This window comes from Theobroma cacao, chromosome 5 (assembly GCF_000208745.1).
Source record: "Theobroma cacao cultivar B97-61/B2 chromosome 5, Criollo_cocoa_genome_V2, whole genome shotgun sequence".
NCBI classification, from domain to species: Eukaryota; Viridiplantae; Streptophyta; class Magnoliopsida; order Malvales; family Malvaceae; genus Theobroma; species Theobroma cacao.
In genome coordinates, this window is record NC_030854.1 from 34,891,215 (window position 1) to 34,905,750 (window position 14,536).

The 14,536-nt window shown below is 33.6% G+C and overlaps 2 protein-coding genes across 4 annotated transcripts; one reads left to right on the forward strand and one right to left on the reverse strand.

Annotated features, from left to right (window-relative positions):
• Nucleotides 4,137-8,571, forward strand: LOC18599904 (vesicle-associated protein 2-2). 3 transcript variants are annotated; one of them, XM_018121608.1, is made up of 9 exons: nucleotides 4,137-4,366; nucleotides 5,017-5,097; nucleotides 5,468-5,538; nucleotides 5,694-5,775; nucleotides 6,274-6,389; nucleotides 6,465-6,647; nucleotides 6,907-7,380; nucleotides 7,529-7,606; nucleotides 8,178-8,571. In XM_018121608.1, the coding sequence occupies exons 2-9, from the start codon at nucleotides 5,049-5,051 to the stop codon at nucleotides 8,289-8,291; spliced, it is 1,167 nt and encodes a 388-aa protein (XP_017977097.1). In that variant the 5' UTR covers nucleotides 4,137-4,366; nucleotides 5,017-5,048; the 3' UTR covers nucleotides 8,292-8,571. The 3 variants fall into 3 exon arrangements, with proteins under 3 accessions (XP_017977097.1, XP_017977098.1, XP_007030154.2); XM_018121609.1 differs by having other exon boundaries at nucleotides 4,140-4,366; nucleotides 5,017-5,093; XM_007030092.2 differs by lacking the exon at nucleotides 4,137-4,366 and adding an exon at nucleotides 4,373-4,546.
• Nucleotides 8,525-14,123, reverse strand: LOC18599905 (sodium/hydrogen exchanger 2). The gene is made up of 15 exons (XM_018121607.1): nucleotides 13,671-14,123; nucleotides 12,713-13,065; nucleotides 12,465-12,583; nucleotides 12,021-12,118; nucleotides 11,765-11,824; nucleotides 11,636-11,682; nucleotides 11,352-11,546; nucleotides 11,222-11,268; nucleotides 10,878-10,944; nucleotides 10,658-10,758; nucleotides 10,424-10,525; nucleotides 10,074-10,212; nucleotides 9,924-9,986; nucleotides 9,576-9,659; nucleotides 8,525-9,189 (listed from the first exon to the last, which is right to left on the reverse strand). The coding sequence occupies exons 2-15, from the start codon at nucleotides 12,887-12,889 to the stop codon at nucleotides 8,857-8,859; spliced, it is 1,632 nt and encodes a 543-aa protein (XP_017977096.1). The 5' UTR covers nucleotides 12,890-13,065; nucleotides 13,671-14,123; the 3' UTR covers nucleotides 8,525-8,856.

The following is a 14,536-nucleotide window of genomic DNA, read 5'->3' on the forward strand; positions in this document are numbered from 1 at the left end:
AAAAGATTTGATTTCAAATCGAAATCTGTGTGTTTAATTGTACGCGCAATTATCTCATAATTCAAATCCAAAATCCTAAAAAAAATAAAAATTGTGCATAAATGATAAGCAAGTCTTAAAAATATATATCCACCGTCAAAGAGACTCCACTTATCTTTAATACAAACATCTTCAGACACGCAAAAAACAAACTTTCACGGTTGCTATTGAACCCTTCCCTACTAGCCGGCCAGCTTCTTTGTCAAAATTAAATGCGATGATATAAAAAGAATCAGCCAGGTTGCCCATTGGATGGTGGTCCATAAATGGCAGTTGATTGGGGACGCTTGAGAAGTGGTTTTCACGTACACATCTCAGTCCTTAATTTCTTCATGGTTTCTGTCCATTTCCTTGGCCTCCCAACTAACCGGTTGGTTTCATTTCACTTTCATGCCTTCCGATTACTAGTCTTGATTCGCTTAATGGATCCCATAACAACCTTCCTTTGCCCACCAAGATTTCATCATTTTGCAGGAACAATAATTCATTTTTGTTTATCTGCTAAAATTTGATGAGCCTGCCTCGATTTCTGTGTAAAAATTAAGCATCCAGCGTGTGCAACATAAGATTCTAAAACCTCTAACTGCCTTCTGTCAAATGGAAACTTACCATGTTTTGGAGAGTCAATTTCTAGTGATCATCTAATGTTAATTAAGATCATTTAATTTGATAATTGTTAGTGTCGTTAAAAAAAAACTTGAGATGTTTTCCTTTGTTTTCCATTATAATGGTGAGATAACCTTTTTTTTATAATAAATCTTATTCCATTATAAGTTTTTTTCAATTTAAATTTGAAATTTTCAAACTTTAAATATTAAGTTTTAATTACAGTGTCATCATGAAGAGTATTTTTCCTAAATTTAGAAATTGAAAAAGGACTTCTAATTTTTTTCACCTCATAAAAGTTTTCAAAAGTCATTATTAATAGACAATTTATAATGTATTGACACATATATTATAAATATTTATATTATCAAAGCCGATCAAAAAATACAACCTAATATATATTAGCACGAAGTCACTTCCTGATGTCATGTTTCTTGGATCAAGAAACAAAGCATTTGAGTGATGATTAGGGATGACAATGGAAGTTGATAGGACGAGGATTGCCTCCTCACCTCGCCCCATCATGTCTCGACAATCATGGTTGTCGTCTTGTCTCATGGATGTTAAATTCTTAACTTCATTCATGTTTTTATAAATTTTTGTAACATTTATATTTATATCGCTTTATTAATAATTTTTTGTATAAAAATCATTTCAATTTACATTGTTAACAAAAAAATCATGTAATTAATGTACTTTCATCTTATTATTAATATAATTATAATTTTTTGTCAATTTACATAATAATATATAATTACCACAAATTTAAATGAAATAAAAGTGTCTAGCACTTTTTTCAAAAAAACAAGTGTCTAGCACCAAACATAATATAATTTTAAAAGAATTTATGGTAAAAATAATAATAAGTCTTTCCATATATAATAGATTTTAACTTTTTAAATTCAACATAAATATTTAAATTTAATTAATTAAAAATCTTTGAATATTAACGTAAGCCAGACGGGGTGACTCGTGAGGCGGGCAACCGTACACCATAATCGACCCCCCCTCGACCCGCCTTGTTAAGACGAGTCGGCTTTTTCCATCTCTATAATGATATGATTGGACTTAGGCTTGAAAGCTGAAATTTGCAATGAAGGGTTGGTTTTTATTCAATGTGGAATGTCAGTCACGTGGTGTGAAATTTGTCTGCAGGGAAGACTGAAGGCAAGAGATCGTGTAGAATTTGACTCCCATTATCACAAATCTATTATCTTTAAAAAAAATATAAGTTTTAATTAAATTTTTATATATTATAATTCATTAACAATGTATAAAATTATACACTAATTAATAAATAATTTGTCAAATATGCATCCAAACATTTGACTCATTGATTAGTATATAATTTTACTGTTTAAAGAGTAAGATTCGAATCCTCCTTCATTCAATTATCAAAATAATCTATCAAATATAATTTTTTTTTACTTAATACTTATTATTTACTTTTTTGTAATTAAATTTTTATTTATTAAAAAATAATAAAAATTATTATTACAAAATAACAACGAATTTCTATATATCGACTAAGGTCCTTTTTTTTTAAACAAATTGTTGAAAAACAAAAGGTCGATTTTTTAATTGTACTACATAAACAAGGTATACTTTTTTTTATTTTTATTAACCAATATGTCATTTTCATGTGGTTTTATTCCATCAATTTAATTCCTCATTGCATCCCAACTTTTTCAATTTTGATTATTTTTTTTCTTTTGCCCAAAAGAAAGCACCATATTGCCATGTACTTTAATGTAACCGACCTAAGTAAAGGCACCACATTCCTAAACAAATGTACAACTGAAATTATTTTGATCAAACTTTGACAAGCATATATATTCTTTTGAAAAGTGAATTTCTTTTTATTTTTTTGAAAATAAAAAGTTGAGAAAAAAATTTGTCATAATGCATTATTTTTTGTCTCAATCATATTCCACTATGGCAATTCAACTTTTGGGGCACTTTGTCTTTTTGGGGGAAAAACTTTCCATATAGAATCTCTCCATTTTTCATTGATACGAGGCTAGCAAGCTCATGCATGGAATCGCATTCCACTCAAAATAATAATAATAATAAATCTCAAATGATGACAACAACGATACGTGTTGAATGATAAATAATTTATTTTATTATTAATTTTTTTCACCGACAAACAAAATACATACATCGAATAACATATACTTGAAGAAGAAATTCGATTACGTGATTGTTTAATTATAAATTAATTAATTGAGACACATGTTGAAAAAATATCATAAAGAAGATATTGTTTGATATTTTTAATAAACCACATATTTTATTAATGATTAAAGAATAAGATGTAGGTAACTTGTATCCATTGAGTGATGAACCTTTGTCGCCAGGCATTTGGAATCCCTACAATTCCTAGTGCCTTCGTATTTGAGGAATTGATTCACCGTAGAAAACTACACAAATATAAGGTTATAATTGATTCCTAGATAGCTTAATATTCAATAACAACTGTTGAACCAAAATTTTTTACATCGAAGCAATTAATTAATTTTTTATATAATTATATGTATAACAATAATAATTAAAATTATAATAAAATAATTTGTAACATATGTAAATAGTCGAAAGCATTTCTTCATGATAAGTGAAGAAACGGAAATGGCTCCTTCAAAGTGTCTTTATGGGAGAAAATTTGGTCAGTGTTACTGTGTTAAGAGTCTTAAAGATGATTTACTTTTTGACGAGAAGGAAGAAAAGGAAGAAGAAAAAGGATAAGACGATAGTAATTATTTATTAAATATAGTGGGACACATAAATTTATGGCTAACTTAACAGTTGCTGTTCGAGCTCAGCTCGGGGAGATTTTTAGCCATTTTTATTTATTTATTTGGTATAATTAAATAATAAATGAAAAATTAAATTTAGTGGAATTTCATACTACTTTTGATCAATCCAATGGAAAAGGTTGTGGTTGGAAGCAATTTACTTGTGATTTTCCAGTTATGCTAACGTGATCAAAGTTTTGTTCTCTTTCCTTTATTTGCCTTATTTTGCTTCATTCTTTATGGAAATTAGGTGAACTTCGGCTTGCAATGCTTGCTAAAGTAGGTATACAAGATAAGCATAGTTCAAAACCAGCTATAAATTACCGAATGCTAAGTGCTAATTGATGATATTGATTAGCACAAATTAAACATGATTAAATGATATGGATGCAGTAAATCTTCCCAAATAAGTAGTTTCTTTATGCTAATCCAACTATTATATTATATCGGCTAATTTATCCTTCATGTCTTAAACAAATCCCTCTATGTATTACAACCTTTTAACTGTAATTAATATAACATATTATTAATGCTTGAAAAATGAGGGAAGCCAAAGCTGAGCCGAAGCCATGGAAATGCAAAACGGGGAGGGTTCAGAGAAGTAGAGAGGGAAACGGCGGGTACAACTAACGCTCCAGTCTTTTGCTTTGCTTTTTCTTTCTCGCTTTAAAGCAGCTATTTATGCTTGCCTTTCACTTCCCTTCTTCACAGTCTTTTTCTTTTGTCTCCCCATTTTACCTCCACCACCAAACCCAAACATCTCTCTCTCTCTCTCTCTCAAAAGGAATTTCTGGGACTCTCCGCTTTGTCTTTTATTTATTTTATAATTTTAAATTCCACCAAATCGTTCATTTTCACGCTATAAATACTCTCTCCATTTCTCTCCGTTTCCTCTCTCTCTGACCAGGGATTCTTTTGTAATACCGGTAAGCGATCGCTCTTCTGATTTTTCAAAAACGTTGTCGTCTTTCTGCTCCGATTTCTTCCATTTTCGCGCTGAATTTTCGTGCATGGTGGAAACTCGAGACTCGGAAGTCGGTGTCGTTTTTGATTTGTTCTTTCTCGAGTTTTGATCTCAGGATCGAATTCAAAGAAGGCGATACCATGTCAGTACCGTAACGTTGTTGCCGTTTCTCTTTAGTTGAAATTCGAGTCAGTACTGAGTTCCGTTTGAGCTCAAAAATCAAAATGGCGACGTTTTTAGTTGTTTTAATTCAAAAAGGAAAACGATCCGAGTTAAATATGGAGTCAATATCCGAGTCATTATTGAGCATTTGCTTTGAAAAAATTTTTAGGACCTCTTCTGCTTTTCTACTTTGATTTCTAAACGTTGTCGCCTCAGTTTCAACGAACACGAGTCATAGCTTGTTCGTAGTTTTGAATTCAAACTGAGTTGCTTCGAGTCTGATCCGAGTCAAAGCGCATATGAACTCGATTCAGTTTCGACATCACCTTCTTTTTGTTTTTGTTTTTGCAATATTTAAATATTAATTCGAATATTTTGAAAAAAGAAAAAAAGAAAATAGTTAATCATTTCGATCATATTGCTGATTAGTAGTATGATTATTATATGCAGATTAAGGTTTGGATGCTAAGCGACGAAGGAAAATGACTACGCAACTTTTGGAGATTCAACCAAAGGAACTTAAATTCGTATGTGAGTGCGCAATTACTTGATTGTCCCTTCATTTTTATTAGCCTAATCATTTTTATTATAAAGTACTTTAATAATTTGCCAAAGTCACTTTTCTATCTTTGTTTATTTATTTATCATTATAATAAATAATTTATGTTATTTAGAATTATTACTTTGTTTCATCACTAGATACGCAGGGAAAACAAGAAGGATTTGTGTAAACCTATTTGTTTTTATCTATTTTTATATAATTATTTTAAAAATAAATATACTAAAAAGGGTAAAGAATAAGGATTTATTGTTAATTAATTTTGTTGGTAACATGTTATATTTAGCTTCGTTATTTATTGATTTATATATTTCTCATTTAAATTTATCTTTTGTTTGGTAGTTATATTGAAGAAGCAATGCTCCTGCTCGGTTTCACTTAGGAATAACACTAACCAATATGTTGCTTTCAAGGTCTGAACTCTGAAACATGCTCTGCTTTTCTCTTTTCTTACTTTGTTTTTTAATTTAATTTATGTCTATCTTTTTGCAATTTCTAAGGTTTATGTCATGGGATAGACTGTTAGAATTCCTGATAGCAATGTAATTGGAGCAATGATATTTTGCAGGTTAAAACTACATCCCCAAAGAAATATTGCGTGCGGCCTAATGTTGGCATTATTTTGCCTAAATCAGTATGTGAATTTACAGGTAATGAGGTCTTTTCTTTTTTTTTTTTGCTTTAGGATTGATATTTGTATGTGTGTGCATGTAATGAATGAATTTCAAAGCTTAAGCGGTCTTTAATCTTTGTGGATCATAAAAGACGATGAAAGTAAATTAAGATTGTAGAAGTGGATGTGAGGGAAAGGGTTGGGATAGAGTAAAGTTTCTGGCCTTTCTGGTGCTATAACTGCAGGGCATGTTTCCTCTTTAGAAGCTGGTTTCTACTATCTGATAATACATGATTAATGCCCCGAGAGTGCAAATCTATGGCAGAAACAAAAATTACATATTTGTCAAATGACATTCTTGACCTTTAGGACAATTTGCCATTGTGCTGCTTCGATAGCTGGACAAGTGAATCAAAGCTAGTGATGCAACTTAGAAATAAATTATAGTGCTGAAATTCTCATATGATGTTTTTTATAAATTTTTTAGCCCCCTGCGCTGTACACATATATTCTCATCTTTGTTTTTTTCATTTAGTTACCATGCAAGCTCAGCGTGAAGCCCCTCCTGATATGATATGCAGAGATAAGTTCTTAATTCAAAGCACAATTGTTCCTGCTGGAACAACTGATGAAGACATTACATCAGCTGCAGTAAGTGATTTTCTGTTCTGCTTGTGCTTTATCTGATAATAGTAATTGACTTTGGTTTCTCATTTTGCTTGGCAGTTTGTCAAGGACAGTGGAAGATATATTGAAGATAATAAGCTAAAGGTTGCTCTTGTCAGCCCACCTCATTCACCAGTATTATCACCAATTAATGGAACAATGAATCAGGGAGTAGATTATGATGCTTCAATACCAAAAGAGCCGGTACTGAGTAGAGTTGGGGTTCTTGCACCACCGCAGATGGTTAGATCTACCTACTTTGTCTATTTTTTAGCCCTTAAAGTTAAGTTGCTTATAGCTCTGACATACTTATGTTTATGCACACATGTATGTGTATATGTGATTGCATTGTCTTGTAAAGGAAATATATTTTTTTAAATCTGAAAGTACACTTTATGAGAATTTTTGTTTGAGTATGAGATTTAAACGCAAATTTCAAGTCTATTAGTGAAGCTTACACCTAAAACCTCTAAGAATACCAGTGTTCTCTTCCCTGTGCCAGGTTGCCAAGGTTGAGGAGTCAAAGATAATAAATTTTGACGATTTAAAGCCAACAAAGGATGTGGAGTGGAAGCCAAGGAAGGATATGTTCTATGCTGAAGATCTAAAGCTAAAGGAGGATGCAGAGCTGAAGCCAAGGAATGATGGTGTTAATGGTGAGGACTTAAAATTAACAAAAGATGCAGAGCTTAAGCCAAAGGATAATTTAGTCAATAGCAAGGAGTTAAAGCCAGCAAAAGATGTGGAATCGAAGCCAGTGAAAGATGTGGAATCGAAGCCAGTGAAAGATGTGGAATCAAAGCCAATGGAGGATATTCTTGATACTGAGGAACTGAAGTCAGTGAAGATAAAGGAGTTCGATGCATTGAAGGATGGCGAGGTAAAAACATTGAAGGCTGTGGAGGAGCTGAAGTTAGTCAAAGATGTCGAGGAAATGAAATCAAAACTAAATGACCTTGAATCTAAGCTAGGCGAGGTAAGTTTCTGTCTGTAAGACAAAGAATGGTGCTTGATATTGACAGTTTAGAACAAGATTGAATAATATTTTGCCATTATTAATTTGCATCTGTTGTCTTGCTGCTCTGTATAGTTTCAGTAATAATAGTTGGTCATTTCCTTCTCAGGCTGAAGCTACCATCGCAAAACTGACAGTGGAGAGTAGGTTAAGCACTCAAGAGAGAACTATCTTACAAGAAGAACTAGTAAGTTTTCTTCTTGTGTTCTTCTTCTTGTAGTTTCTTGTTATATGATCCAAATCACATGTTTAATCATGGACAGTCAATTCTCCTAGTCACTTGTTTATGGGTTTGTAGAATAGGCTGGAGGTTTATTTTTACCATGTGACACGAAATTCGCAAAATATCCTTCTGTCTTTTATGTCTGCTATAAATCCTAGTTTAGACCAGTGATATATGGGCCAATTGCACCAGAGTCCTTCACCTGATTTCTATATTGAACGGAATGATGGCCTTGTCATTAGGAGATCTACTTGTTGGCTTATAATTGCAGGACAAGGAAGAGGGTGGGAGAGGTGGAGAGTAAAGTTCAGGGTTCTACTTAGCACCCACCACCTTGGATCTTTTACCATTCGTTAGGAAAGCAAGTGGAAACTCTATATCATAGAATTCTGAATCACCCACCAGAAACCTATTTTTTTTAAAGTTAGAGACTTAAGAGTCCAAAGCAGTTTTATTAGATTGCAGCGAAACAATGTATGTTTCATTTTATGCTAAACCCTTTAAATTATTGACACTAAACTCCATATTTCTGCAGGCGCTAATGAGGAAAAAGACAAATCTAAGAAAAGTTCAAGTGGGATTTCCTCTCCTATTTGTTTGCATGGTAGCACTCGTTAGTGTCTTTCTCGGATGCCTTCTGCGTCGTTGACAAGGAATACTTCCATGTCATGCAGGTTACCAGCAACAATCATACAGGGTTTGTTAATAGTTAGAAATCTGGAATATAAAATACTTTCCTGCTCATAGAATGTGTGCACAGTACAATAGGGTCGGCCATATAAGCAGAAATTTGCATGTAAAGGTTTGTGTTACCTGTTTGCCAAAAGGAAATGAAAGAACATACGAGGTTAACCCATAGACTAGGAACTGTTTTTTTTTTTTTTGTGATAATTATTAACTTGCTATTTGAATTCGTATGAAACTTATAATAGCTCTTGCAAAATGTCAAAGAAGAGTATATCATGATGATGTCAACATAGTTGAGGAAGAATAAACAGGAATACCGTTTTTAGGAAACTTAACGCGAATAAAATAACCTATACAATGATACTAGCATACAAGAGGTAATTACAAAATATAATGTGCGGGTTTTTCGTCGGCCAAGTTAAAAATTCATCAAAAAAAATTTCACAATATGTTCGTGTTTTTTCTTATGACAAACTCCGATGCATAGTACATATATTTTGTACATTTGGGATCAGCCGTCTTATCGATCACTGCCATTGAGGTTGATTATGTTCACTCCTTTCTGTTGGGGAGCCAGGAACAAAGGGCACAAAACCCCGGCCCCCAAACACTGGGCGCATGAAGGCGTCATCGAACTTGCGCCAGTAGTGATGAACGGTGTGCGTTGGAGTTGTGAGAAGTGCGCGAATGCTGCTTGGCCGAGGAATTCCACCTAGACCATCCTCGAAGGAGTCTTGGCCACTTCCAAGAAGTGGAACCGTAACTGATTTGGGAGTAGATGGGTCTGAGAGCATGCTGGTTGTTACTTTGGAATGAGGCAGCAAGAACCTGATTAGACGTTTAGTGATTATACCAAAAACCTGAGCAGAACCGACAGAGAAAGAGTTAGTAACATCTCCAAGAAACTCTCATGCTTAAGACTACTAACCAAAGGGCCAAAAATGATAATTGAACGCCAAAGTAACAATAATTCACACTTGCACCCTAACATTTGGTTCATTGGTTGGTGCATTATCCCCCTGCTTAAAAAGTTACAAGACAACTGAACCATTCTTATTAAATTTGAAACTTTTACAAATTAACAGATTATGTGATAAAGCTCAAATAACCAAACATATTTGGAGCATTAATGTGAAGCAAAACCTTCAACATTTTCAAAAATAAAATAATAAGGGTAAAACGCCACGTAATTTGGGAGAAACTACCAAATCTCTAAGCAGTTAAAATGAGGCCAGAGACATCTTACCACAGTGCTGAAAAGAACAATGGTGATAGTGCTCGTAATCATAATTGCATTCGCTCGCAATTGAGTATGCCCTAACCTTGTAAACTGCATTTATATGAAGCAAAAGCCTATCAGATACTATTATCGTACATCAATCAAACAAATCTCTCACCTTTCCCCTTCACAATTTCTCTCTCCCTTTTCCTCTCATTCTACCATTAGTATTTGTACTTATTTTCAAACACACATCAAGCACTTTTTAATCTCCTCATAATTTACTAGCCAACTTTAATACAAGGAAGCTACTTTTCCATGACAAGTAATAAAAAGGTTTTCATTTCAAATGAAATAAGATTATCCAGACTTTACCTGATTATATGCAAGTGCCATAGATACAGCACCTCTCATGAGACCAGCCCACCATATTATAATCTAAACAAAGAAATACAGAGAAATAATAATGTCAAATAACATCATTAGTTGATCTGGAAGCAAAAAATTAACAACACGAACACCTACTTGTTGCCTAAAGCTGATTTTTTCACTAGCTGATTTCTTGGCTAAGTTGGATAAAAATGACAGGGGAAACACAAAAGCTGCTCTTCCGGCCATAACCAGAGCAAGCAGCACTGAACTAACGGCAACTGATGTTCCAGGGCTGCAAAAAGGAGATTAAACATCATGTCACAACAGCAAGATCATTCAGTAAATGGAAGTTATATTGCACAAGTTGCACGGGAGAAAAAGGAAATGGAAAAGAAAAAGCAAAAGATATACCTGAGGCAGCAGTTCAAGACAACAATGACTCATTAATATACACTTTACCAAAATCTAGTTAGTGTACTTCCTAGCAGGTGCATAGAACATACCTATCACTTACAAATCTCCACTTCTCAATGTCCAAGGCATCCATGCCAACATAAAGAAAGATAAATGTCTCAGCAACAAACGACAAGGTAGCAAAAGCATGCCTGTGTTAAAACCAAAGTTGAATCAATGAGGCATATAATGAGTTAAACATTTGTTTGAGGGATATTTTTTCTCCTAACATCAATGACCTATGACCTTGATTGCACTAAGATAACACCATGGAGGATACATACTTGGTGGTTACTCTTGAACTCTCGGTAACATTGTGCCAGGTATAATGTGACATCACAATCCCACAAAAAAACACCGTGAGAATGCCACTCAAATAGAACAGCTGCAGGGAGGCAACATTAGAGTTATTCAACAAGCACGTAAATCATAAAATTTAGAAGCATCATATCAGAAAAGGAAGGACTGCAAGAAAGTGCCACATTATCCTAAGAGGAGTCTTACTTCAGCCATTATGTATGAAAGGTATGCCATGAGCATCATAAGAGCAAACTCACGATCTGTTGAGTGCCTGAATCATGTTAAAATCAAGTACATTCAATAATTAGTTCCAGACTTCTCAAACATTTTACCATTAACACTGTACTCTAATAACAAAATTCATGTTCAGTTGAAGTCCTCTGATAAGTAAAAAATTTTAATATCACAAATGCTACTTTTGTGTAAACCTTCATTCCCTGGAGACGAGTATAGATTCTTGTAGAAGTATTTCGAGGTTGTTTGACGTGTAGAAGACAATTATTGAAAGGCTAGTTGATATAAAAACACAGATAGCATAAAAAACATACCTTCCAAAGTACAATGTTTTGATAATGTACGCACTTACCAGTCCAACCTGTAAGGGAAAGAAAAAAATCACACCTCAGCAGAAGTGCAGTGTTCACAGAATGAATCAGAATTGAACAAAAAGAGACTTACAATCACTCCCAGAAAAGTGCTCGCTAAGAATAAATAAAAAAAGCTGCCAATAAACTCCAAAGCAATTCTGGGATTGATATTAGTCAGGTCAAAGCTCTGGATTGCATTGAAAAGCACCACTGAGGTAGCATCATTTACGACACCCTCTCCGAAAACCAGACTGTAGAGCAACGGAGTCTCATCCTGATTAAGCACCTGCACCATCAGAAGAAACAGCTCCACTTAGTTTGATATACATGTTATTTCAATTTTGAAGTGCTACTACAATTTTAAATTATGCATACCTGCAGTGTGCAAACAGAATCCGTTGCAGCAAAGATTGCACCAATTGCTGAAAATTACAGGGAACTATAATAAGATACCCAAACATAAACAAAGCAATTTTGAAAAATAAGGGAATGATAGGCAAATACCTAGAAAATCTCCAATATCCAAGGAGCCAATGTCCATTTGCTTAAAGAACTGAATAACACCTGTTTGAAGCATCAGTGTTGCAATCACAATCAGCAAAATTAGTCTTGGCAATACTAGGACATAAAGCAACAATTTAAGCCAACCCCCAACTCTGCCCCCTGGCTGCCAATCCCCATGCACCAAAGCAAAAGAGAAAAGAAAAGAAACTGAATCTACACTACTTGTAAAGTGCATTTATAAAGTTGTGAAAAATACCTAAAGATATAACTGTACAAGATATTAATGTACCAACAGCCCCAAACAGCATGATGGTGATAAAGTTACGAAAAAATTGCTTCTTTTTCACCTGAAAACTGGCACAGAAGGCAGAAGAGATCAGAAAGGCTTTAGGAAGGCAAATAAAGTAAATATAGTCTTCATGTTTTACTCTTAACAATTTTAAAGTAAAAAATAAACCTCAATATCGTAGAAAAGACACCTACGTTCCTCTATTTACAATGTGGAAAACATGGGGAAATTCTCAATGTACTAAGTTCAAACCCAGAATAGATAACTGTGGAATAGGTATTTAAACAATATAATGTTTCATATTGGATAAGTGTTGCATATCTATCTATTTTACCTTTTAAGCTATATAACAAACAATCTCCATATTTTCCACCCAAAAGAGAAATGAAAATGGCAGTAGAACAAACTTACCCAGCATTAAATATAATAGGAGGCAGAAGATAAATAAAGAAAAGATCTTCGCTGAAGACTAAAAGATGTGAGCTTTTACCCCCACTTGTCAACAAAATAATGACTCCAGTACAAAGACCCTGCCAATAAAACCGATTAAATCAAATATATCAGGCAAGTTAAACATATAATCCAAGCAATCAAAACTTTAGTTGAATTGTCCAAAAAATGGTAATTCCACTCCCATAGATGGCAAGAGAGAAACTCACAATGACAAGGGCAGTAATTGACTCATTCATCCATCGGTTCTCCTCCAGAAGATGACCAATCACAATACAAGTGCAAAGAAGCGCGACAAATATGTTCAGAGAGACCACAGAGGCATGGTCTGAAGTAGACAGTGTCTGCAACTTGGAAACGACAGCAGCTAACTGTGGTGCCACCATATTGAGCTCTTTTTTTAATAAAAATTTATTGAACAACCAATTAATTGAGATTGACTGTAGTTATAGTCCAAAGCTGTAGGTATAGATTTTCCTTCAACAATGCAAATCTTCAAAAATTTCTATGTCTCTGAGCTGTCCATTTCAAGAACTTTCGAATCTCATAATTCACACGAACTCTGCATTTACAAAAACCACAGATTTAAACTCATTTCTTCGGTATTCAATCTCAGAAACTCAAATTTTTTACATTTGTCTTGCTTTATGTTCTATTTCTTTTTTTTTTTGGCTGCTCGTTGTCTTAATTCAACAAAATTTAGAATACAAAAGAAAAAGAACCTCGAAATATTGAGAAACAATGATAATTATTTTTTTTAATTATTTAAGTAATATTAAAAATGTAGGAAGGAAGAAGAAAGGTGAAGAAGTTAGAAACTCTTTTCAGTTACAGCAGTTAGTTATTCAAAACGATTTTTTTAACTGAAAAATAACAACAAAAATCTTTCTTTTTTCTAAATTCCTCTACTTTCCCAGCAACCAAACATCCAAAAAAAAACTTATGGAATCGATTTGGAGAAGAAGAAGCAACAACATGCATGAAGACCGCATTTATATTTCATCTTTCTTCAACTTTTTCTTCTACAAATATTTTGCGATTTCATTGAATCAAAACAGCAAAACACAACTCAAAGAATTCCAAAAATTTTCTCTTCCGTTACTTTCCTTTCCTCCCACTATCTCAGGAATCAAACATCCAAAGAACAACAAAAAAACTAAAACTTACCGAATCGTTTCGGAGAATCAACAGCATGCAGGAAGAAGGCACTCGCATTTCAGCTCCACTCAACGGTTTTTCTTTTATTTTTTTATTTTAACAACACGAAAATTCGAGAGGCGAGCAAATTCCAAGAGAAAAGCTTAGGGAAAAAACAGAAAGAGAGAATCCAAAGTTCCTCTGTTTCGAAATTTTCCCACCTGAATCTTGGACGCCCCCACCAATCTCGCAAAAATTGCCGCAATTTTCTTTTTTCAGCTTCAAAATTTTGCTTTGATGGAGAGAAATAAACACAAAATGGGAGAACGTTGAAAGACTTTTGAAACTGCTTTGATTTTTGCTTCTGGAGTTTTTATTTGACGAGAAAATTCTGGAAATTAAAAAAATAAAAGAAAGAAAAATAAGAAATTTGTGGAGAGAGATAGAGAGAAGAAGGACAGGCGTGTTGCGCGGGTGAACACAAAGAAAGGGTAATAAAATACAGCCAAGGAATACAAATCAAGATATATCATTTAAATCAAGGCCGTTCAGTTATTGACGGATTTTATCGTATGGTAAATCGAGCGGTTCTGATAAATGTTCCAGTGTGATACAGGGTGTAGGGGAATATGGTAGTTAAGAGAATAGTAACGCACGTAACAACTTTTACCTCTCCCACCCTTTTTGAACAGATTTAAAAGTAGCGGCTTTTATAAAGTAAACTAATGGTTTATTACTAGAAATAATTAGTGAGAGAATCTCCTAATTAATCTTGTCATATGATTATTATGTCTAATCACTCGGCTTGGACATATGTCTATTACAGCAAATAAAAATAATTTTAAATTAACAAAAACAAATCAATCACTACTTTTTTAATAAAAACAATATAAATA